At 48.2% G+C, this 26,747-nt stretch overlaps 1 protein-coding gene across 1 annotated transcript in view; it reads right to left on the bottom strand.

Annotated features, from left to right (window-relative positions):
• The window catches only part of LOC147972304 (uncharacterized), a 40,916-nt gene extending 15,308 nt beyond the window's left edge, over positions 1 to 25,608 (bottom strand). The window contains exon 1 of the mRNA XM_087524291.1: positions 25,448 to 25,608. Within this exon, the coding sequence (XP_087380417.1) occupies positions 25,448 to 25,608 (161 nt within the window). The remainder of the gene's footprint in view (positions 1 to 25,447) is intronic.
• Positions 25,609 to 26,747: the final 1,139 nt, after the last annotated feature.

The following is a 26,747-nucleotide window of genomic DNA, read 5'->3' as shown; positions in this document are numbered from 1 at the left end:
CCTTCCATTTCTTATGAGAATTCTTCTTGAAGTTGGTAGAATGTGATGGCTTGTTCTTTGTATCAAACTTTCCTTTGCCCTGAGTTTTGTTCTTATTGTTTTTGAACTTGTTGGGCTGGGAGTTCTTCTTCTGTACCATTTGGGCACTAGAACCTCCCTCGGCAACTCGAGCACGTGTGTCCTTTGCTCTCGCCTTCTCTTCAACATCAAGAGTACCAATGAGATCCGCAACGGAAAACTCCTGTCTCTTTTGTTTCAGGGAAGTAGCAAAATTGTTCCACGAAGGTGGAAGCTTGGCAATGATGCCTCCGGCAACAAATTTGTCTGGCAACACACACTTGAAGTACTCAAGTTCTTTTACGAGCAACTGTATCTCACGCGCCTGCTGTACAACAGGGTGCTCATCAGTCATCTTGTAGTCATAGAATTGCTCCATGACATACAACTCGCTGCCGGCGTCCGAGGCACCAAACTTGGCCTTGAGCGCAGCCCACATGTCCTTGCCGTTGTCAAATGACATATATGAATCCACAATGGAGTCATCAAGAACACTCAGAAGAGCGCCTTTAAAGAGGGTATCGATCTTCTCGAAAGCTTCCAGCTGTGCTGGATTAAGATCGCCCTCAGGCTTGCCCTTGGTGGTGTCATAGCAGCCCATGGTCTGAAACCAATAGACTGCTCTCGTGCGCCAACTCTTATATTGCGCCCTGTCGGTGTCAAAACCGACGGATCTCGGGTAGGGGGTCCTGAACTGTGCGTCAAGGCCGGATGGTAACAGGAGACAAGGGACACGATGTTTTTACCCAGGTTCGGGCCCTCTTGATGGAGGTAATACCCTACTCCTGCTTGATTAATATTGAGGATATGGGTAGTACAAGAGTAGATCTACCACGAGATCAAGGAGGCTAAACCCTAGAAGCTATCCTATGGTATGATTGTTGTATATGGAGTTGATTCCCCCCTACGGACTACAACCCTCCGGTTTATATAGACATCGGATAGGGTTAGGGTTACATAGAGTCCGTTACAATGGTAGGAGATCTTGAACATCCGCATCGCCAAGCTTGCCTTCCACGCCAAGGAAAGTCCCATCCGGACACGGGACGAAGTCTTCAATCTTGTATCTTCATAGTCCAGGAGTCCTGCTGAAGGTATAGTCCGGCTACCCAAACACCCCCTAATCCAGGACTCCCTCAGTAGCCCCTGAACCAGGCTTCAATGAGGACGAGTCCGGCGCGCAAATTGTCTTCGGCATTGCAAGGTGGGTTCCTCCTCCGAATTCTTCATAAAAGTTTGTAAACACCAAGAGTAGTGTCCGGCTCTGCAAAATAAGCTTCCACATATTGCCGTAGAGAGAATATTATTAACACAAATCAAATCTGCTGACGTATTCCGCAGTGCGTCATCACACTACAGCCAAGTCCTTTACTCAAATCGATTTCATCTTTCCACCTCAGTGTGTTTTGCAAGGCAGTTTCCTTGGCACGTCTTGTCAAAGCAGAGATCGTGTACCCCCCCTTTTACGGGATTCTCATCAATACGAACGTGGGTAACCCAATCGTGCCCGTTAGCATGTTTTCTCGATTAAAGGCGAGCCCCAAACGGTTACGGGGAGGGCTCCTGGTATTCAACCTCTTATAAAGAGACCAGGGCCTTACTCCTTTTTTTCAATCTCAAGCGAGTTCGCCTGTCGCCTCGAGTTCCAACACCCTAGGCTCCAGATTCCAGGCACTTCGGACCTTCGACAATGTCCGGTTCTGACCTTCAAGGCCGATGGATGCCCTCCTCCGTCACGGAGGAGGACGTGCTAAAGTTGAGAGAGGCTAAGTTCTTGACCGCCGAAATTTCGCACAGGTTGCCTGCCCAAGGGCAGGCTATCCCCAGTCACCAGTACGGTGAGAGCGTAGTGTTCGTGTCTCACTTCCTTCGGGAGTTGGGCTTCCTGATGGATCCCTTTGTGAGGGGACTGCTTTTTTATTACTGGCTGGAATTTCACGACTTAGCTCCGGAGTCCATCCTCCATATCTCCTCGTTTATCGTTGTATGCGAAGCATTCCTCCGTGTTACCCCTCAGTTCGGATTGTGGCTCAAGACTTTCAAAGTGGAGCCGAAGATGATCAAGGGACGACACGCAGAGTGCGGAGGCGCTGTTATAAGCAAAAATGCTGATGCTCCATGGCCCGAGGGCTCTTTTCAAGAGGAGCTAGGCTTGTTGCAACGAGAGTGGTTTTATATCACTGCTCCCCGGAGCGCCAAGTGGGTGGCGCTTCCTGCCTTTCGCTCGGGTCCCCCACCACGGCTAGCGTCATGGGTTAACAGAGGGTTAAATTGGGGTTTGCCCAAAGACGTGCCCTTGTTACAGGGCCGCATTAAGGATCTCTTGGAAGGAGGCCTCAGCCTGGTCAAGGTGACGCAGGTCATGCTGATTTGCCGAATATTGCCCGGCAAACGTCGCTCCCTTCGCCTGTGGGAGTTTAATCCAGAGGGACCGCGAGCTCTCCAGAATTTCATGGGCGCAACGCCCGCGGAGATGTATAAACTGTTCTTCGGATCACAAGAGATGTGTCCGGATTTAACCGAGGACGCAGGTCTAAGCTGCAATCGCCCGGATACTCAAGTAAGCCACCTTGTGCCCGGACCTTCTATCTGTATAATTGTCATAAACTTGCTCCTAAAAGAGCCGTCCTTTTAAATAGGAGTGGATAGCCAAGGCAAAGCTGATCAGGTGTTTGGCTCCCCTTCCTGAGACCAGGCCGGATCTCGTGCTAGTCAGGATGCTGGAGATAATGCCTTTGGAGGGGGAGGACAAGGAAGCTATGGCCTCCTCGAAGGAGGCTGCCCCAAAGGGAGGAACCGACAATTCCTCTCCTAAGGGGAAGAAGAGAGCCACCTCTCACGACCCGGAAACCATGGCCTCGAAGCGGGGGAGAAAATCCTCGTCAGAGGGTCCGACGCCGGGGAGTTCCTCGGCCGGACTACGCCCTCAAGGGGATCAGCCCTCCAGCGAGCCGTAAGTGGAGAAAAGATTTTCGTTTTGAGGGATGAAGGAAATCCTTGATTTATATCTGAGAAGATTAACCGAATTTTTACCTTGTAGCTCGGACCTCAGCCCTTCTCAGCAGAGCTCGTCTTCGGGGGATCTCCTTCCGGAGATGATGGAGAGCGGGACGCCTCCCCCTGCCGTGCCGCCTAGCGAGGCGGGCGACCCTGAGGTGTCGTCGCGGAGGGTTTCTCCGAATCCGGCAGGGGCGGAAGATAGCTATGTGCCCCCCCGAGGTTCTCCACGTTCGGCCTTCGAAAGAGGCCGTGGGACAAGTCCGGCACCGTCTGGTGCTCGGCCGGAGGAGCTAAAGATTCTGCTGGGGTGAGCTTCTATCTCGGAGGAGCGCCGTGCATTGATGTGCACGGTGATTGAAAGGATCTCATCCGCAGAGAGCGGATTGCATGAGGCCGTCAAAAGTTTACTGACGGGTTTTGAGGTATATTAGATAGTGTACACTTTTGTCAGTTGCGCATGAATAAGATGCGCCTTGTGTAGATAGTAGCCCCTGAGGCTCTGCGCGTCATCAAGAAATGACGGAACGCGGAGGATCATAATCCCAGGTCTAAGATGTCGCCTTTGAATGTAGGCGGCAGGGTGTCCGGAATCGAGCCGAACTGATGATTTTGCCGAACTAAAGCGGCAACTGGACGTGGCAGATGCCGACATCGCGCTTGTCAGCAAGCGGCTTGATGGGGCTCAAGGTATGTAATTCCTCGGGCAGCATCAGGTAAGAAGAGTTTTATGCCAGTGTCTTACGATGTGTGTGCTTGACGCAGATGGTGCGGCCGCCGTGGAGAGTCTTAGGGCGGAACTTGCCCGAGCTAAAGAAGAAGCCAGAGAAAGTGATGCGGCTGCCAAGAGAGCCCTTGAAGAGCTGAGAGCCGAACAGGCTGCTCATTGCCGAAGCAAGGAAGAGATGGCCGAGATGGCCGAAAAATTAAAGAGTGTTGCAGACCGTTGCAGGCTTCTTGAGAAAGAAGACCAGGCGAAACAGACGGACTTAGAGAAGGCCGTTGCTGATGCCAAGGACGCGCGCTCTGTGATGAGAGCTGCGAAGGAGGAGCTGCATCAGGCCGAACAGATTGCGGCTGGAAAGCCCTTTATGCTGCGAAGGAAATTTTGCGATCCGAAGTTTGCTCCGTTGGACCGGATGTGGAGTGTGGAGGATACCTATCTGGATTTGGCAGCGAGTGCTGCTGATGCGACCGAACACTTTCGAGATCAGAAAGATCGCGAAGTGGAAAAGCTTTTCTGGTCGCAGTTTCACAATCCAGAGCGTCCACTGTCAGTGGACGATCGTTTGGCTCAATGGGCCGAACTGAATAGGTTGTCCGGACTCGCCATGAAGTACGTCATGGGTCATCTGTGGCCGGGGAGATCGGAGCCGAAGAGTTATTTCAGCTTGGTGCAGCAATTCCTTGACGCGGTGCCGCGTATTAATGCAATGAAGAGGTCAGCGTGCATAGAGGGCGCAAGGATGGCTCTTGCCCGTGTCAAGACATACTGGGTAGAGATGGAGACCACCGTTGTTGCGTCCCGAGATTCAGACGAAAGCCGAGTACCCTCCGAGCACTATTTTCAGGAAGTCCTTGAAGGCGCTCGTGTAATAGAGACGCAGTGCTCGAAAGATGCTATGTTATGATAGCATATGTAATTATAAAGTAATATTTTGATAAACTGTAGTGGCCTTTTTATACTTGTGCCTTCAAGTATTGGGAACACCTCCTGTGCGGCCGTTTTAAGATATATACAAAATCTGAAAGATGGCAGTCGTTGGCTTCAGCCCCCACGCACATAGTGCGGGGGTGCTCGCAGAAGACGCATTTTCACACTTAACCCAACGTCTTGGTCCTACAAAGGAGGTGATAGCGCAGCGGGCCAGGCAACCGGACTATAATGCTTTAACACTTTCACTTAGCCATAGGAGCTTGACAGTGAGACTATTTAGGTAGCCCCTTGGTGGCGACTGTGCTTGCCCGAGTTCGGGGCACGTATGTGCCTGACCCGGAAGCGGCCCTTCGTTAAAGCGGAGGAATCCGATAGATTCCGATAGGTCATCGAGTGGCTGACCAGTCTCACGCTACATCATGACAGTCAGTTTTCGGCTTTCTCTACTGAGGTGCTCGCCCGGCCGAACCGGGGCACAATCGCAGTAGTTCTCCTAGTGCTACCTTAGCCGATAGAGTGGAACGTAAGGTAGCCGAACTCAGGAGCCGGGAAACCCAACATTTGACCAAAGACATGAGTCGGAGTTGATGCATATAATGCCAAAACTCGCGACGCCGAACACTCCCTAAGGTGTTCGGTCTTTATGAGCATGGGCGAAACAGCACTCTTTATTAAAAAAAGCCCCTAGTGTCCAGGTACGTGCAAAAATTCTGACGTGGCCACATGCCAAGACGCCAACCTCCTCCTTTGGTTATATCAGAAAAAACTAGGGGATGTGTATCAACAAGAGACAGTAAAAAAGGTTTACGCAGGGTCTTAATCTAAAAAGAATCCTTTAGGACGGGTCCCTACTGCACGTCTGCGCCTGTGTCTCCGTTGTGCCGTATCCTGGACGGGCGCCGCACGACGTTCATCTGTAAAAGAGAGGAACTGAGTTGAAAACTGGTCGTGCCGAACAAAAGTTTAAAATAAACAAAGTATGAAGTAAAATATATAAGATTGAGCTTTATTCTCTTTTATTGTATATGCATGGAGCCCCTAGTGGGGGTATATGGCCACTAAGCCTGCATCAATGATGATTTTGTCCCGAACTCGTCTATCCACGTTCGTGGTCTTTAATGACCTATTTCGAAGTTTTTTGGCCGGTGAGGCCATTTTACTGTGGGGTTGTCAAAGCGGCCGCACAGTCCTCCGCTTGGGGAGGCGCACTTTAGTACTTCCCATTCAAAGAGATGATGCCTCGTGGACCGGGCATCTTAAGCGTGAGAGATGCATAATGCGGTATTGCGTTAAAGCGGGCGAAAGCTTCGCGTCCCAGTAGTGCTTGATAGCGACTTGAGAACGGGACGATATGGAAGGTCAGCTTTTCACGGCGGAAGTTATCGGCAGAGCCGAATATGACTTTGAGCCAGAGAAAACCCATACAATGGGTGTCCGGACCAGGTGTTACCCCTTGAAAGGAGGTTTTGCTGCGGCGGATTCTTGCTGGGTTTATCCCCATGTGATGGATTGTATCCTGATATATCAGGTTTAGTCCACTACCGCCGTCCATAAGGACATTTGAAAACCGGAGTCCGCCAATTATTGGATCGAGTATCAAGGCAGTCCGGCCTGCATTCTTGATATTTCTAGAATAATCTAGCTGATCGAAGATGATTGGTTTTGACGACCAGTGGCGGGACCCTTTGGGGATAGACCGTGTGGTGCGTACCTTTATGGGCGCCGCACGTTTTGTTATGTGAAGTAAGTTCACTGTTTTTACTTCCTGTGGGAAGTTCTTTTGTTTCCTGGTGCTCTGCTTTTGGGGTTCGTCCTCGTCTTCGCTTGGTGTGTCGAGCCCCTTGTGTTCGGCATTGAGTCTGCTGGATTGTTTGAAAACCCAACAATCTCTATGGGTATGGTTAGCAGGCTTCCCGGGAGTACTGTGTATCTGACATATCCTGTCCAGGATTTTATTTAAGTTGGATGGATCGTCCCTGTTATCCTGGGGGGCGATTTTGCCTGATTTTGTCGTGAGCCTTTGACTCCGGCATTGACTGTCGTGCTCTTCGGACTTTTGTCCTTAGTCCAGCGACGGTCCTTGTTGCGTCGCAGTTTTCCGTTTCCATCCCTAGTTTCGGATGTACTTGGGTCGCTGGGGCTACACCTTGCCAACCAGCTGTCCTCCCCTGCACAAAAGCGGGTCATGAGGCTTGTTAGTGCGGCCATTGTTCTTGGCTTTTCTTGGCCGAGGTGTCTGGCAAGCCATTCGTCTCGGACGTTATGCCTGAAAGCTGCTAAGGCTTCGGCGTCCGGACAGTCGACTATCTGATTCTTTTTAGTGAGGAATCTATTCCAGAACTGCCGAGCTGATTCTCCGGGTTGTTGAGTTATGTGACTAAGATCGTCTGCATCCGGAGGGCGGACATAGGTCCCTTGAAAGTTTGCTCGAAAAGCATCCTTGAGCTCTTCCCAGCTTCCAATTGTGTTTTCGGGAAGGCTTTTAAGCCAATGCCAGGCTGGCCCTTTAAGCTTAAGGGGTAAATATTTTATGGCGTGGAGATCATCTCCTCTAGCCATGTGTATGTGGAGGATATAATCCCTGATCCAGACTCCGGGGTCTGTTGTTCCATCATATGCCTCTATGTTTACGGGTTTGAATCCCTCTGGAAATTCATAGTCCAGGACCTCATCGGTGAAACATAGGGGGTGTGCGGCGCCCCTGTATTTGGGTGTGCCGGATTCTGATGATGGCTTCGTAGCGTTGCTTACGAGAGCTTTCTTTCTTGGCCCATAAATGGACCTGACTGGGCCATGATGCGAATCCTTAAGTGGGTCACATGCCGATTTAGGTGCGGCGCCGCTTGCCGCTTTATGGGGTCGTCTATCCGACCGTGTGGCTTTCTCATTTTTTGAATGCGAGGGCTCTAGGGCCTCTTCGTTGAATTCAGGCAGTAGCTTTCTTTTCGGATAGCTTTTAGTGCGGCGACTGTCGCCATCTTTATCTGCGGTATTGATTACCTTGCTCCATCTAATCCGGAGTGCATCTTCCGCTGTTTTTAGTTTCCGCTTCTGCTTTTTTAGGCTGCGTGCAGTTGCAACGAGCCTCTCGTGGAGATTCTTCTGCTCCATAGGTTTATCCGGCGTGAGATCGTCCGGAATGCCGTTTTCGCCGGGGGAGGGATGTTCGGTTTCTCTATCCGTGTTGCCTTGTTTGGACGGTTGCTCTAAGGCCTGCTCGTCGTCTACCGGCTCGTCCTGCTCTATGGCTGGGTTTTTGTCGAGGCGGGGCTTGGGTCGGCGTTTACGCCGACGCTTTGATTGCTTTTCGGGGGGTCGATCTCCCGTCCCTTCCCCTTTTTCCTCGTTGTCGCTTCCTTTAGGGGTATCCACCATGTACACATCGTGAGATGCGGTGGCTGTCCAATGCCCTATGGGCGTTGGTTCGTCGGTATCTCCTGCCTCGTCATCCATGCTGTCGATGTCTCCGGAGTCAAAGTTGAGCACGTCGTTTAAATTGTCGACAGTGGCTACCAAGTGGGTGGTGGGTGGGCTTTGAGTTTCTTCATTGTCCGTATCCCATCCTCGCTGACCGTAATCCGGCCAGGGCTCTCCTGATAAAGAGAGAGACTTAAGAGAATTCAGGATGACGCCAAAAGGCGAGTGCTGAAACATGTCTGTGGCGGTGGACTCCATTATCGGCGCCCAATCGGATTCGATCGGCAGGGGCGCTAGGGGTTCGGAGTCCGGGGAGGAGTCCGGATCCTCGGAGTCACGGGTCGTGCAGAGTGCGGGGCTGGAGTTCAGTTCAATCGCCTCTGAGATCGCAGCCCCTGAGGCAGCGTCCAACCGCTGATCCTCGAACAGCGCAGTAGGCTCCGAATCGATGGTCAGAACCGGTGCGTGTGCGGCCTCCAAAGCGCTGTTCGGCGGCAGAGCTAAATCATGCCCATCGAGACAGTGCGGCGCGCTTGGCTGTGGCTCGAATCCGTCGAAGATCAAGTCCCCGCGGATGTCAGCCGTGTAGTCTAGGCTTCCAAACCTGACCTGATGGCCAGGGGCGTAGCTTTCGATCTGCTCAAGGTGGCCGAGCGAATTGGCCCGCAGAGCGAAGCTGCCGAAGACGAAGATTTGTCCGGGGAGAAAAATCTCACCCTGGACCGCATCGTTGTTGATGATCGAAGGAGCCATCGGGCCTGAAGGCGACGGCACAGAGGAACTCTCAATGAAAGCACCAATGTCGGTGTCAAAACCGGCGGATCTCGGGTAGGGGGTCCCGAACTGTGCGTCAAGGCCGGATGGTAACAGGAGACAAGGGACACGATGTTTTTACCCAGGTTCGGGCCCTCTTGATGGAGGTAATACCCTACTCCTGCTTGATTAATATTGAGGATATGGGTAGTACAAGAGTAGATCTACCACGAGATCAGGGAGGCTAAACCCTAGAAGCTAGCCTATGGTATGATTGTTGTATATGGAGTTGATTCCCCCCTACGGACTACAACCCTCCGGTTTATATAGACACCAGATAGGGTTAGGGTTACATAGAGTCGGTTACAATGGTAGGAGATCTTGAACATCCGCATCGCCAAGCTTGCCTTCCACGCCAAGGAAAGTCCCATCCGGACACGGGACGAAGTCTTCAATCTTGTATCTTCATAGTCCAGGAGTCCGGCTGAAGGTATAGTCCGGCTACCCGAACACCCCCTAATCCAGGACTCCCTCACGCCCCCTTAAAGGCAGGCGGCTTCAGATGCGCAGCAAAACCACTCGGTGTAAATTGCCTATAATCAGGTTTTTGGATTGTTGGAAATATGAGCAAGTTACTACAAGATTTAATCCGAATAATTAGAAGATAAATCATGACTACAATAGCAGAGATTAAACTAATCATGCGAACTAGCATAGCAGATGACACAGATCACATCTAGGGCACATACTAGAAACATGAATTCTACCACGATCTCGAACAAGAAGGATAGAATCACATACGGTGCAGCGGGAGCTGCACCGCCAGCGTTGACGTTGTCGCCCATGTTGTCGAGGATGAGGTTGCCGAGGTCGGGGAAGAAGTCGTCGTTCGCAAAGTCGTCGCTGCCAGCAGTCGCGCGAGTGCGCTCCCCAAAAACCTGATCACCCCTCTCCCGCACAGGATCACGAGAGGCGGGGTTCCGCAGGCCTGCTATCCCTTCTCACGGTGCACGCCGAAAGGAGGGATGGAGAAGACTTGCTTGGCGGCACAATGATCTGGAACGGTGGTGAGAAACCATACTAAGCGGCGGCGGCTAGGGTAGACGTCTGCCTGACTATATAGTGCGGGCCGGGTAGGTCGTGGGAGTAAACCCGACGTCCGAGTCGTCACGATCCAAAAGAATCGGAAACGGTTCAGTAATTAATGCGTACGTTAATTATTAATTAATGACTCATTAATTTTTCTCGAGCAGCAAAAATATAGACAACGTGCATAGCTCTCTCCTCGGCTCGGCTCGGCTCAATCCCGCAACCCGCAGCGCGTCGTGACGAGGCATGGCGTGGCGAGGCGAGCGAGGAGGAGGAGCGCGCGTGTAGGTCTCCTCTTCTCATGCTCATGCAAGTGGTAGAAGAGCTCACCTTATAAAGAGGTGAAACTCTCTCTCAACTTCCGGGGTGGGACTAAACTTTAGCCTCACTCACTCCACTCACATGTGTGCATGAATGAGCCAAGAGAATTTCAGAATTTTAGTTGGGCTTTGGGCCAAAGGCCTACTAGCAAAATTCCAACAATCCCCCACAAAGTCTCATTGGCACATCTCATCATTTAGTTCCAAAACATTGTTTATATACCGGTGCTTAGTGGAGACTATGAAGTTGAACTTCTACTTAGATATTTATGCTACACTAGATCACAACTTGAATAGTGGACTATGCCTTGAACTACAAGTTTTCTGCGAGACTAGTTTCACACAAATTCTTGACCGATACTGGGCTGCCGCAAGGCTTCCCCGCGGGTGGAGCGTATACGTCATACTCCAAGGCCTTTTCATGAATTTATTAGAGAACACCCAATTCTCACAGACTGCAACGTTAACAGTCAAATTCATATAGGTGTGTTCCTCAGAAGATGTTCTGCAGGACAACATCTCTGCTTACCCGAATAAGCCACTTGGAACACATTAAGATAAGTATCAACCTGCCATGCAGATCAGGAGAGTATTGCATCTTCATGGAGTGGGATTGGTAATATAGGGATACTCTCCTCCCAGCTGACCAACAGCTTGTCTCCCACTTCTACTTCACGGGATCTCCGATCACATAGAGTGGGTTACCACTATGGACAACTCATGCGGTGGGTCTCAGACCCATCTCCATCGATGCATTATCTATCACATTACGTGATAGACCCTTTGTGAAGGGATCTGCCAAATTTTTCGACGTTTGGATATAATCCAACGTAATAACTCCGGAGTTCCTCAATTTTCTGACAAATTTCAGTCTCCTCTTGACATGCCTTGAGGACTTCATATTGTCCTTTGCACTATTTATTTTGACGATCACAGTTTGATTATCACAGTTCATCAAGAGTTTGCGAAGCCACTCTGCTTCAACAGTGGCAGTGTCTAATGCTGTGATTTCTGCTTCCATAGTTGACCTTGTTAAGATGGTCTGCTTGCAAGACTTCCAGGAAACAGCGCCACCACCAAGTGTGAAAACATAACCACTTGTGGCCTTAATCTCATCAGCATCAGATATCCAGTTTGAGTCACTATAACCCTCCAGTACCCTTGGATACCCGGTGTAGTGAATCCCATAGCTCGCGGTGCCTTTCAAATAGCGTATAACTCTCTCAAGTGCATGCCAATGATCATCTCCCAGTTTTGACACAAACCGACTCAGCTTGCTCACAGCAAAAGAGATGTCAGGCCTCGTGGCACTCGCCAAATACATAAGCGAGCCAATAATCTGAGAATACCTCAGTTGGTTCTTTCGAAGCAACACACAAGCATCATATGGAGTTGGAGAAGGCGTGCAGTCGCTATACCCAAAACGACTCAAGACCTTTTCCACATAGTGAGACTGAAGCAGTGTGATCCCACCATTCTCATCTCTCAACAGCTTGATGTTTAAGATAACATCAGCTACTCCTAGATCCTTCATCTCAAAACAGTGAGATAAGAAATCCTTAACCTCCTTGATTAAATCAAGTTTGGTTCCAAAGATCAGTATGTCGTCGACATACAGACAAAGAATAACTCCTTGGCCCGCACCATAGCAATAGTACACGCACTTGTCACCATCGTTTACTACAAAGCCGGCAGCAGTTAATGTTCTTTCGAACTTCTCATACCACTCCTTAGGAGCTTGTTTAAGGCCATATAAAGACTTTAATAACTTGCACACCTTTCCTTCCTGACCAGGTACTACAAAACCATCTGGCTGATCCATGTAAATTTCCTCCTTCAACTCTCCATTCAAGAAAGCTGTCTTAACGTCCATTTGATGAATGAGAAGACCATATGGGGCAGCTAGTGATAGTAGCACCCGAATTGTGGTCAGTCTAGCCACGGGTGAGTAAGTGTCAAAAAAGTCTTCACCTCCTTTCTGGGTATAACCCTTGGCCACAAGCCGTGCCTTGTACTTTTCAATCGTACCATCAGGTCTAAGCTTCTTCTTGAACACCCACTTACATCCTACGGGTTTGCACCCATAAGGACGGTTAGTGATCTCCCAGGTACCGTTAGCTAAGATGGAATCCATCTCGCTACGTACAGCTTCCTTCCAGTAGTCAGCATCAGGAGATGCATAGGCTTCTGAAATAGTCTTGGGTGTGTCATCCACGAGTTACACAATGAAATCATCACCAAAGGACTTTGTAGTCCTCTGTCTCTTACTCCTCACAGGAGTTCCATTGTCACCCTCAACAGGATTCTCAACGTGTTACATCGCAATGGTGGGTTCAGGAATTACAGTGAATTCCTCACTAGATGGAGTAGGTATCTCCTGATTTGATGAACTCGACATATCCTTCATAGGAAATATGTCCTCAAAGAAAGTTGCATCATTCGACTCCATAATCGTACCAACATGCATGTCGGATACCTCAGATTTTATTATCAAAAATCTATAGCCGATGCTATGAAAAGCATAGCCCAGAAGAACACAATCCACAGTTATTGGTCCAAGCTTGCCCTTCTTGGGAATTGGTATATTGACTTTCGCCAAACAACCACAAGTACGTAGGTAAGAGGGTTTCGATCTTTCCTTTCCCATTCCTCAAACGAAGTCATGGTCTTATGCTTTGTGGGAACTTGGTTTAGGACATGATACGCAGTCGTTAGCGCTTCCCCCCACCATTCCTAGGAAAGACCCGTTGTGTCTAACATGGTGTTAACCATATCAGTTAGAGTTCGGTTCTTTCTTTCGGCTACCCCATTTGACTGAGGTGAGTAGGGAGGCGTCCTCTCATGGATTATACCATGTTCCGCACAAAACAGATCAAATTCATTGGAAAAATACTCTCCACCACGATCGGACCTAAGCCGTTTAATTTTTCGATCAAGTTGGTTCTCTGCCTCAGCTTTATAGTTTTTGAAGAAAGTTAAAGCCTCATCTTTTGATTTCAGGAGATACACATAACAATATCTAGTGGAGTCATCAATCAACGTCATGAAGTATCTCTTTCCACCTTTTGTCAACATGCCATTCATCTCACAAAGATCAGAATGTATAAGCTCTAGTGGCGCCAAGTCTCTTGCCTCTGCAGTCTTATGGGACTTGCGAGGTTTCTTAGCTTCCACACATACTTGGCACTTAGAGCCTTTGATAGTAGAGATTTTCGAAATTGAATTCATATTGGCTAGCCGTGTCATGCAACCAAAGTTAATGTGACAAAGTCGTGAATGCCAAATATCAGACTCATTGTTGTGGTAAACATTACTAATAATTTTAGTGCAAATGTCTGACAAAGACAGGTGGAACAAGCCTCCGCTCTCATAGCCTTTTCCAACAAATTGTCCATACTTAGAAATTACAACTTTATTGGATTCGAAAACAACCTTAAAACCATCTCGACATAAACGGGAACCGCTAACGAGATTTTTATTTACGGACGACACATGATGAACGTTCTTCAGACGCACAGTCTTCCCCGAAGTAAACTTCAGATCGACCGTACCAACACCTCGAACGATGGCATGTGACCCATTCCCCATCAGCACGAGTGAAGTCCCTGTTGCCTGGTAAGAAGAAAACATGGAGGCATCAGCACAAACATGTACATTGGCACCGGTGTCAATTAACCAATCAGGGGATTGAAATACTGAAAGGATGGTAGGAAAAATACCATACCCTGATTCCTTCATATCAATATCATCAATGGCAACATTAGCGGACTTGTCGCTCTTCTCATGTTCGCGCTCCTCAAAGTGGTTAGGACACTTCGGAGCCCAGTGATTAGGACCACCGCAGACATGGCAAAGTCCCTTCCCCTTCTTATGAGAATTCTTCTTGAAGTTGGTAGAATGTGATGGCTTGTTCTTTGTATCAAACTTGCCTTTTCCCTGAGTTTTGTTCTTATTGTTTTTGAACTTGTTGGGCTGGGAGTTCTTCTTCTGTACCATGTGGGCACTAGAACCTCCCTCAGCAACTCGAGCATGTGTGTCCTTTGCTCTCGCCTTCTCTTCAACATCAAGAGTACCAATGAGATCCGCAACGGAAAACTCCTGTCTCTTGTGTTTCAGGGAAGTAGCAAGATTGTTCCACGAAGGTGGAAGCTTGGAAATGATGCCTCCGGCAACAAATTTGTCCGGCAACACACACTTGAAGTACTCAAGTTCTTTTGCGAGCGACTGTATCTCATGAGCCTGCTGTACAACAGGGCGCTCATCAGTCATCTTGTAGTCATAGAATTGCTCCATGACGTACAACTCGCTGCCGGCGTCCGAGGCACCAAACTTGGCCTCGAGCGCAGCCCACATGTCCTTGCCGTTGTCAAACGACCTATACGAATCCACAATGGAGTCATCAAGAACACTCAGAAGAGCGCCTTTAAAGAGGGTATCGATCTTCTCAAAAGCTTCCAGCTGTGCTAGATTAAGATCGCCCTCAGGCTTGCCCTTGGTGGCGTAGCAGCCCATGGTCTGAAACCAGTAGACTACTCTCGTGCGCCACCTCTCATATTGCGCCCCCTTAAAGGCAGACGGCTTCAGATGGGCAGCAAAACCACTCAGAGTAAATTGCCTATAATCAGGTTTTTGGATTGTTGGAAATATGAGCAAGTTACTACGAGATTTAATTCGAATAATTAGAAGATAAATCATGACTACAGTAGCAGAGATTAAACTAATCATGCGAACTAGCATAGCAGATGAACAGATCACATATAGGTCACGTACTAGAAACATGAATTCTACCACGATCTCGAACAGGAAGGATAGAATCACATACGATGCAGCGGGAGCACCACCACCGGCATTGACGTTGTCGCCCATGTCGTCGAGGATGAGGTTGCCGAGGTCAGGGAAGAAGTCGTCGTTTGCAAAGTCATCGCTGCCAGCAGTCGCGTGAGTGCGCTCCCCAAAAACCTGATCGCCCCTCTCCCGTACAGGATCACGAGAGGCGGGGTTCCGGAGGCCTGCTGTCCCTTCTCCCGGTGCACGCCAAAAGGAGGGATGGAGAAGACTTGCTTGGCGGCGCAATGATCTGGAACGGTGGTGAGAAACCATACTAAGCGGGGGCGACTAGGGTAGACGTCTGCCTGACTATATAGTGCGGGCCGGGTAGGTCGTGGGAGTAAACCCCACGTCCGAGTCGTCACGATCCAAAAGAATCAAAAACGGTTCAGTAATTAATGCATCTGTTAATTATTAACTAATGACTCATTAATTTTTCCCGAGCAGCAAAAATATAGACAACGTGCATAGCTCTGTCCTCGGCTCGGCTCAATCCCGCAACCCGCGGCGCGTCGTGACGAGGCGTGGCGTGGCGAGGCGAGCGAGGAGGAGGAGCGCGTGTGTAGGTCTCCTCTTCTCATGCTCATACAAGTGGTAAAAGAGCTCACCTTATAAAGAGCTGCAAATCTCTCTCAACTTCCGGGGTGGGACTAAACTTTAGCCTCACTCACTCCACTCACATGTGTGCATGAATGGGCCAAGAGAATTTCAAAATTTTAGTTGGGCTTTGGGCCAAAGGCCTACTAGCAAAATTCCAACAATCCCCCACAAAGTCTCATTGGCACATCTCATCATTTAGTTCCAAAACATTGTTTATATACCGGTGCTTAGTGGAGACTATTTAATTGAACTTCCGCTTAGAGATTTATGCTACACTAGATCACAACTTGAATAGTGGACTATGCCTTGAACTACAAGTTTTCTGCGAGACTAGTTTCACACAAATTCTTGACCGATACTGGGCTGCCGGCAAGGCTTCCCCGCGGGTGGAGCGTATACGTCATACTCCAGGGCATTTTCATGAATTTATTAGAGAACACCCAATTCTCACAGACTGCGACGTTAACAGTCAAATTCATATAGGTGTGTTCCTCAGAAGATGTTCTGCAGCACAACATCTCTGCTTACCCGAATAAGCCACTTGGAACACATTAAGATAAGTATCAACCTGCCATGTAGATCAGGAGAGTATTGCATCTTCATGGAGTGGGATAGGTAATATAGGGATACTCTCCTCCCAGCTGACCAACAGCTTGTCTCCCTACTTCACGGGATCTCCGATCACATAGAGCGGGTTACCACTATGGACATCTCATGCGGTGGGTCTCAGACCCATCTCCATCGATGCATTATCTATCACATTACGTGATAGACCCTTTGTGAAGGGATCTGCCAAATTTTTCCATGTTTGATATAATCCAACGTAATAACTCCGGAGTTCCTCAATTTTCTGACAGATTTCAGTCTCCTCTTCACATGCCTTGAGGACTTCATATTGTCCTTTGAACTGTTTATTTTGACGATCACAATTTGATTATCACAGTTCATCAGGATAGGGGGTATTGGTTTTTCAACCATAGGTAAGTCCATCAAGAGTTCACGAAGCCACTCTGCTTCAACAGTGGCAGTGTCTAATGCTGTGAGTTTTGCTTCCATAGTTGACCTTGTTAAGATGGTCTGCTTGCAAGCCTTCCAGGAAACAGCGCCACAACCAACAGTGAAAACATAACCACTTGTGGCCTTAATCTCATCAGCATCAGATATCCAGTTTGAGTCACTATAACCCTCCAGTACCCTTGGATACCCGGTGTAGTGAATCCCATAGCTCGCGGTGCCTTTCAAATAGCGCATAACTCTCTCAAGTGCATGCCAATGATCATCTCCCGATTTTGACACAAACCGACTCAACTTGCTCACAACAAAAGAGATGTCAGGCCTCGTGGCACTTGCCAAATACATAAGCGAGCCAATAATCTGAGAATACCTCAGTTGATCTCTAGCAATCCGTTGGTTCTTTCGAAGCAACACACTAGCATCATATGGAGTTGGAGAAGTCGTGCAGTCGCTATAACCAAAATGACTCCAAGACCTTTTCCACATAGTGAGACTGAAGCAGTGTGATCCCACCATTCTCATCTCTCAACAGCTTGATGTTTAAGATAACATCAGCTACTCCTAGATCCTTCATCTCAAAACAGCGAGATAAGAAATCCTTAACATCCTTGATTAAATCAAGTTTGGTTCCAAAGATCAGTATGTCGTCGACATACAGACAAAGAATAACTCCTTCGCCCCCACCATAGCGATAGTACATGCACTTGTCACCATCGTTTACTACAAAGCTGACAGCAGTTAATGTTCTTTCGAACTTCTCATGCCACTCCTTAGGAGTTTGTTTAAGGCCATATAAAGACTTTAATAACTTGCACACCTTTCCTTCCTAACCAGGTACTACAAAACCATCTGGCTGATACATGTAAATTTCCTCCTTCAACTCTCCATTGAGGAAAGCTGTCTTAACGTCCATTTGATGAACAAGAAGACCATGTGAGGCAGCCAGTGATAGTAGCACCCGAATTGTGGTCAGTTTAGCCACGGGTGAGTAAGTGTCAAAGAAGTCTTCACCTTCTTTCTGGGTATAACCCTTGGCCACAAGTCGTGCCTTGTACTTTTCAATCGTACCATCAGGTCTAAGCTTCTTCTTGAACACCCACTTACATCCTACAGGTTTGCACCCTAAGGACGGTCAGTGATCTCCCAGGTATCGTTAGCTAAGATGGAATCCATCTCGCTACATACAGCTTCCTTCCAGTAGTCAGCATCAGGAGATGCACAGGCTTCTGAAATAGTCCTGGGTGTGTCATCCACAAGGTACACAATGAAATCATCACCAAAGGACTTTGTAGTCCTCTGTCTCTTACTCCTCACAGGAGTTCCATTGTCACCCTCAACAGGATTCTCAACGTGTTCCATCGCAATGGTGGGTTCAGGAATTACAGTGAATTCCTCACTAGATGGAGTAGGTATCTCCTGATTTGATGAACTCGACATATCCTTCATAGGAAATATGTCCTCAAAGAAAGTTGCATCATTCGACTCCATAATCGTACCAACATGCATGTCGGATACCTCGGATTTTATTATCAAAATTCTATAGCCGGTGCTATGAAAAGCATTGCCCAGAAGAACACAATCCACGGTTTTTGGTCCAAGCTTGCGCTTCTTGGGAATTGGTATATTGACTTTCGCCAAACAACCCCAAGTACGTAGGTAAGAGAGTTTCGATCTTTTCCTTTCCCATTCCTCAAACGGAGTCATGGTCTTATGCTTTGTGGGAACTCGGTTTAGGACATGACAAGCAGTCATTAGCGCCTCCCCCCACCATTCCTTGGAAAGACCCGATGTGTCTAACATGGTGTTAACCATATCAGTTAGAGTTCGGTTCTTTCTTTCGGCTACCCCATTTGACTAAGGTGAGTAGGGAGGCATCCTCTCATGGATTATACCATGTTCCGCACAAAACAGATCAAATTCATTGGAAAAATACTCTCCACCACGATCGGACCTAAGCCGTTTAATTTTTCGATCAAGTTGGTTCTCTGCCTCAGCTTTATTGTTTGAAGAAAGTTAAAGCCTCATCTTTTGATTTCAGGAGATACACATAAGTATATCTAGTGGAGTCATCAATCAACGTCATGAAGTATCTCTTTCCACCTTTTGTCAACATGCCATTCATCTCACAAAGATTAGAATGTATAAGCTCTAGTGGCGCCAAGTCTCTTGCCTCTACAGTCTTATGGGACTTGCGAGGTTGCTTAGCTTGCACACATACTTGGCACTTAGAGCCTTTGACATTAGAGATTTTCGGAATTAAATTCATATTGGCTAGCCGCATCATGCAACCAAAGTTAATGTGACAAAGTCGTGAATGCCAAATATCAGACTCATTGTTGTGGCAAACATTATTAATAACTGCAGTGCAAATATCTGACAAAGACAGGCGGAACAAGCCTCCGCTCTCATAGCCTTTTCCAACAAATTGTCCATACTTAGAAATTACAACTTTATTGGATTCGAAAACCAACTTAAAACCATCTCGACATAAATGGGAACCGCTAACGAGATTTTTATTTATGGATGGCAAATGATGAACGTTCTTCAGACGCACAGTCTTCCCCGAAGTAAACTTCAGATAGACCGTACCCACACCTCGAACGATGGCATGTGACCCGTTCCCCATCAGCACGAGTGAAGTCCCTGTTGCCTAGTAAGAAGAAAACATGGAGGCATCAGCACAAACATTTACATTGGCACCGGTGTCTATTAACCAATCAGGGGGTTGAAATACTGAAAGGATGGTAGGAAAAATACCGTACCCTGATTCCTTCATATCAATATCACCGATGACAACATTAGCGGACTTGCCGCTCTTCTCATGTTCGCCCTCCTCAAAGCGGTTAGGACACTTTGGAGCCCAGTGATTAGGATCACCGCAGACATGGCAAAGTCCCTTCCATTTCTTATGAGAATTCTTCTTTAAGTTGGTAGAATGTGATGGCTTGTTCTTTGTATCAAATTTGCCTTTGCCCTGAGTTTTGTTCTTATTGTTTTTGAACTTGTTGGGCTGGGTGTTCTTCTTCTGTACCATGTGGGCACTAGAACCTCCCTCAGCAACTCGAGCACGTGTGTCCTTTACTCTCGCCTTCTCTTCAACATCAAGAGTACCAATGAGATCTGCAACAAAAAACTCCTGTCTCTTGTGTTTCAGGGAAGTAGCAAAATTGTTCCACGAAGGTGGAAGCTTGGCAATGATGCCTCCGGCAACAAATTTGTCCGGCAACACACACTTGAAGTACTCAAGTTCTTTTGCGAGCGACTGTATCTCATGAGCCTGCTGTACAACAGGGCGCTCATCAGTCATCTTGTAGTCATAGAATTGCTCCATGACGTACAACTCGTTGCCGGCGTCCGAGGCACCAAACTTGGCCTCGAGCGCAACCCACATGTCCTTGCCGTTGTCAAACAACATATACGAATCCACAATGGAGTCATCAAGAACACTCAGAAGAGCGCCTTTAAAGAGGGTATCGATCTTCTCGAAAGCTTCCAGTTGTGCTGGATTAAGATCGCCCTCAGGCTTGCCCTTGGTGGCGTCATAGCAGCCCATGGTCTGAAAACAGTAGACTGCTCTCGTGCGCCACGTCTTATATTGCACCCCCTTAAAGTCGGGCGGCTTCAGATGCGTAGCAAAACCACTCGGAGTAAATTGCCTATAATCAGGTTTTAGGATTATTGGAAATATGAGCAAGTTACTACGAGATTTAATCCGAACAATTAGAAGATAAATCATGACTACAGTAGAAGAGATTAAACTAATCATGCGAACTAGCATAACAGATGAACAGATCACATCTAGGGCACATACTAGAAAGATGAATTGTACCACGATCTCGAACAGGAAGGATGGAATCACAATCGGTGCAGCAGGAGCAGCACCGCCGGCATTGACGTTGTCGCCCATGTCGTCGAGGATGAGGTTGCCAAGGTCGGGGAAGAAGTCGTCGTTCTCAAAGTCGTCGCTGCCAGCAGTCGCGTTGTTCGCTCCCCGAAAACCTGATCGCCCCTCTCCCGTACAGGATCACGAGAGGCGGGGTTCCGGAGGCCTGCTGTCCCTTCTCTCGGTGCACGCCGAAAGGAGGGATGGAGAAGACTTGCTTGGCGGCGCAATGATCTGGAACGGTGGTGAGAAACCATACTAAGCGGCAGCGGCTAGGGTAGACATATGCCTGACTATATAGTGCGGGCCGGGTAGGTCGTGGAAGTAAACCCCACGTCCGAGTCCGTTAATTATTAATTAATGACTCATTAATTTTTCCCAAGGAGCAAAAATATAGACAACGTGCATAGCTCTCTCCTCGGCTCGGCTCGGCTCAATCCCGCAACCCGCAGCGCGTCGTGACGAGGCATGGCGTGGCGAGGCGAGCGAGGAGGAGGAGCGCGCGTGTAGGTCTCCTCTTCTCATGCTCATACAAGTGGTAGAAGAGCTCACCTTATAAAGAGGTGAAACTCTCTCTCAACTTTCGGGGTGGGACTAGACTTTAGCCTCACTCACTCCACTCACATGTGTGCATGAATGGGCCAAGAGAATTTCAGAATTTTAGTTGGGCTTTGGGCCAAAGGCCTACTAGCAAAATTCCAACAATCCCCCACAAAGTCTCATTGGCACATCTCATCATTTAGTTCCAAAACATTGTTTATATACCGGTGCTTAGTGGAGACTGTGAAGTTGAACTTCCACTTAGAGATTTATGCTACACTAGATCACAACTTGAATAGTGGACTATGCCTTGAACTACAAGTTTTCTGCGAGACTAGTTTCACACAAATTCTTGACCGATACTGGGCTGCCGCAAGGCCTGCCCGCGGGTGGAGCGTATACGTCATACTCCAGGGCCTTTTCATGAATTTATTAGAGAACACCCAATTCTCACAGACTGCAACGTTAACAGTCAAATTCATATAGGTGTGTTCCTCAGAAGATGTTCTGCAGGACAACATCTCTGCTTACCCGAATAAGCCACTTGGAACACATTAAGATAAGTATCAACCTGCCATGTAGATTAGGAGAGTATTGCATCTTCATGGAGTGGGATTGATAATATAGGGATACTCTCCTCCCAGCTGACCAACAGCTTGTCTCCCACTTCTACTTCACGGGATCTCCGATCACATAGAGTGGGTTACCACTATGGACAACTCATGCGGTGGGTCTCAGACCCATCTCCATCGATGCATTATCTATCACATTACGTGATAGACCCTTTGTGAAGGGATCTGCCAAATTTTTCGACGTTTGGATATAATCCAACGTAATAACTCCGGAGTTCCTCAATTTTCTGACAGATTTCAGTCTCCTCTTGACATGCCTTGAGGACTTCATATTGTCCTTTGCACTGTTTATTTTGACGATCACAGTTTGATTATCACAGTTCATCAGGATAGGGGGTATTGGTTTTTCAACCATAGGTAAGTCCATCAAGAGTTCGCGAAGCCACTCTGCTTCAACAGTGGCAGTGTCTAATGCTATGATTTCTGCTTCCATAGTTGACCTTGTTAAGATGGTCTGCTTGCAAGACTTCCAGGAAACAGCGCCACCACCAAGTGTGAAAACATAACCACTTCTGGCCTTAATCTCATCAGCATCAGATATCCAGTTTGAGTCACTATAACCCTCCAGTACCCTTGGATACCCGGTGTAGTGAATTCCATAGCTCGCGGTGCCTTTCAAATAGCGCATAACTCTCTCAAGTGCATGCCAATGATCATCTCCCGGTTTTGACACAAACCGACTCAGCTTGCTCACAGCAAAAGAGATGTCAGGCCTCGTGGCACTCGCCAAATACATAAGCGAGCCAATAATCTGAGAATACCTCAGTTGGTTCTTTCGAAGCAACACACAAGCATCATATGGAGTTGGAGAAGGCGTGCAGTCGCTATACCCAAAACGACTCAAGACCTTTTCCACATAGTGAGACTGAAGCAGTGTGATCCCACCATTCTCATCTCTCAACAGCTTGATGTTTAAGATAACATCAGCTACTCCTAGATCCTTCATCTCAAAACAGCGAGATAAGAAATCCTTAACCTCCTTAATTAAATCAAGTTTGGTTCCAAAGATCAGTATGTCGTCGACATACAGACAAAGAATAACTCCTTGGCCCGCACCATAGCAATAGTACACGCACTTGTCACCATCGTTTACTACAAAGCCGGCAGCAGTTAATGTTCTTTCGAACTTCTTATACCACTCCTTAGGAGCTTGTTTAAGGCCATATAAAGACTTTAATAACTTGCACACATTTCCTTCCTAACCAGGTACTACAAAACCATCTGGCTGATCCATGTAAATTTCCTCCTTCAACTCTCCATTCAAGAAAGCTGTCTTAACGTCCATTTGATGAATGAGAAGACCATATGGGGCAGCCAGTGATAGTAGCACCCGAATTGTGGTCAGTCTAGCCACGGGTGAGTAAGTGTCAAAAAAGTCTTCACCTCCTTTCTGGGTATAACCCTTGGCCACAAGCCGTGCCTTGTACTTTTCAATCGTACCATCAGGTCTAAGCTTCTTCTTGAACACCCACTTACATCCTACGGGTTTGCACCCATAAGGACAGTCAGTGATCTCCCAGGTACCGTTAGCTAAGATGGAATCCATATCGCTACGTATAGCTTCTTTCGAGTAGTCAGCATCAGGAGATGCATAGGCTTCTGAAATAGTCCTGGGTGTGTCATCCATGAGGTACAAAATGAAATCATCACCAAAGGACTTTGTAGTCCTCTTTCTCTTACTCCTCACAGGAGTTCCATTGTCACCCTCATGGTCTGAAACCAGTAGACTGCTCTCGTGCGCCACCTTTTATATTGCGCCCCCTTAAAGGGAGGCGGCTTCCGATGCGCAGCAAAACCACTCGGAGTAAATTGCCTATAATCAGGTTTTTAAATTGTTGGAAATATGAGCAAGTTACTACGAGATTTAATCCAAATAATTAGAAGTAGCAGAGATTAAACTAATCATGCGAACTAGCATAGCAGATGAACAAATCATATCTAGGGCACATATAGAAAGATGAATTGTACCACGATCTCGAACATTAAGGATATAATCACATACGGTGCAGCGGGAGCAGCACCGTCGGCGTTGACGTTGTCGCCCATGTCGTTGAGGATGAGGTTGCCGAGGTCGGGGAAGAAGTCGTCGTTCGCAAAGTCGTCGCTGCCAGCAGTCGCACGAGTGCGCTCCCCAAAAACCTGATCGCCCCTCTCCCGTACAGGATCACGAGAGGCGGGGTTCCGGAGGCCTGGTGTCCCTTCTCCCGGTGCACGCCGAAAGGAGGGATGGAGAAGACTTGCTTGGCGGCGCAATGATCTGGAACGGTGGTGAGAAACCATACTAAGCGGCGGCGGTTAGGGTAGACGTCTGTCTGACTATATAGTGCGGGCCGGATAGGTCGTGGGATTAAACCCCACGTCCGAGCTCTGTCCTCGGCTGCATAGCTCTGTCCCGCAACCCGCGGCGTGTCGTGACGAGGCGTGGCGAGCGAGGAGGAAGAGCGCGCGTGTATGTCTCCTCTTCTCATGCTCATACAAATGGTAGGAGAGCTCACCTTATAAAGAGGTGCAACTCTCTCTCAACTTCCGGGGTGAGACTAAACTTTAGCCTCACCCACTTCACTCAAATGTGTGCATGAATGAGACAAGAGAATTTCAGAATTTTAGTTGGGCTTTGGGCCAAAGGACTACTAGCAAAATTCCAACATCTACCACTCCTCCAAAGCTCCATGTAGCTCCCCGTCGAAGACGAGGACAGGTCGTCGACGACGTAGGTGACGGCGGAGCTGGCGTGCCCGAGGAGGACCTCCGCGCGGCTCTGCATCTCCGTGGTACGCTCGCTGATGACATCGCGCCAGAGTTTGCAGACGAGCCGGACACAGCGGCGGACGCTCGGCGGGAGACGCAGCAGGATCTCCGCCAACACGTCCGGGGAGAGATCCAAGGCCGGATGCGTGCTGTTTTTGCTAGCTTTATTTCCGATCTTCCGGTTGCATGCTCACGTTGCCATCCGTAGTTTCCGTTCCTTTTAACGGGGTTGGAAATGAGTCCTTGATTTTTGCTACTCCTTGGTCGGTTTATGTTACCCAAAAAAGAAAACTCCTTTGGAGGTTCACAAGTAAATCCACGTGTTTGTTGCAAGGGTAAACTTGAGACAAAACCGACTTAAATCGTCTCTACAAAACCTCTACTGAAAAATTAGGCATCTTTCCTTTACAGAAAAAAAAATCAAGTCATCGCTACCAATTAATATGTCATCCTAAACTTAAACTAGTCAATGTATACGTGCAATACACGTTAAGTTGAAAGTATATAAGTGTATGCGCATATTAAGTATAATATTATTTACGTGTTATTATGTAATTAGAATTATATTTGGCATGAAATTAACTGCATGCTAAACGTGTTGACCGCTCGACATTGAAGCAGTCTAGGTCGTTGGATTGACATGCTTTGATGACCGAGATTAATTGAATCTGCTTAATTTTATGCTAAATATAGCACTAATTACATAAGCAAACGTTTGGGAACGCCGAACCGGCCCAACCCCTCCGCCGGTCCCGCGCGCGCCCTTGATCGCTCGTGATCCAGCGTCATGCGTTGCGCCATCTCGCCTTGGCTTCCACAACATGCGCGATTATGTGTGTCCAGCACAACGCTCGCGAACCGCACCATCTCCTCCCAGATCCCCATTCTGTTTCTCTTCCCCGGCGTATCTTACCGCGCTTGGGTCGGCCGCCAATGCAGCATCCGATGGCGCGGTTCCAGCTCGCCGATGTCGCCATTGCAGCTCCCACGGTCGCCCGTCGTCGCCATTGCAGCTCTGCCAGTGTCGTCGTCCGTCGCCATTGCATCTCTGCCAGTGTCGCCGTCCGTCGCCATTGCAGTTCTTCAGCACACCGTGCTCGACGTGGTCACCCCGTTGCATCATCTCGTGTGCACGGTTCCAGATAGCCATGACAACCGTTGTAGCAAAAAATCCAGCACGCAATGGTCACCGTGGTCACCATTGTCACCGTTGCAGCATCTCACGAGCATGGTTTCAGCTAGCCGCGGTGACCGTTGTAGCAAAAATCCAGCGCTCTCCGCGAGATGCAATCCACGGCGGTCGGCATTCAGCGTTGTTGGAACCATGGGTCTACGGTGGTGTAACGGGCCATCTATTTTGCCGCAATCAACGGGAGACGATGGTATGGTACGCTATGGTGCCAAATCATGGTGCCACCAGAAAACAGCAATGCCGGAGAGGGCTGCAACCGACAATCTTAGAAGCTGGAACCGGTAGAGTTTTTGGCGCACAGCATTGGACGAGACTTGCCTGCTTTCTCGGTGTGTGCCCATCCATGTTCCCGCATATGTGGCTTGATTTGATTGGAACAAAATAAGGCCTGAGCTCACCCCCTTAAAATCAGGAGGAGATGATTAGATTAGAAAGAAAAGAGAAAAAAAGACAATCGTAGGATGAAGTAGGAGCACGGATGGGAGCATGGGGAGGGAGCAGACAAGTCGGATCCCGGCCATCACATAATAACATGTAAATAATATCCTACTTAATATTTGCACGTACTTAATATACTTCCAAATTAATGTGTATTGCACGTATACATTGACTAGTATAGATAAATTAGACACTATATATCTAGAATTTTAGAGCATCTATCACTGGACTTGCCAAATCCGGTCCCTCAAACGCCCGATCCATACTACCCATGCACACGTTGATCTATTCTACGTGATCAAACAAGGAACACAAAATTGAGCTGCAAAGGAACACAAGATCAACTGCAAACGGACATAACATACTTCACCACATCCAAGAGATCATAGTTCGTTCACGGACAAGTTCATAAACTTCTACAACTAAAAACGATATAAACATTGAGGTGGAGGGGGGCCGGTATTACCACTTCCGCGTCGGCCCTTTGCCCTTCCGATCGCCGGCGCAGCTGCAGGCGTCCGCGGCTGGTGGAGGGTCTTGGTCATCGGGCGACGAGGTGCAGCTGTCGTCGTCGTCGGAGTCG

This window comes from Triticum urartu, chromosome 5A (genome assembly GCF_056163025.1).
Source record: "Triticum urartu cultivar PI428250 chromosome 5A, HENAU_Tu73, whole genome shotgun sequence".
In the NCBI taxonomy this organism is placed as follows: Eukaryota; Viridiplantae; Streptophyta; class Magnoliopsida; order Poales; family Poaceae; genus Triticum; species Triticum urartu.
The sequence above is the reverse complement of the archived record's forward strand: the minus strand, read 5'-3'. Positions and strand labels throughout refer to the sequence as shown.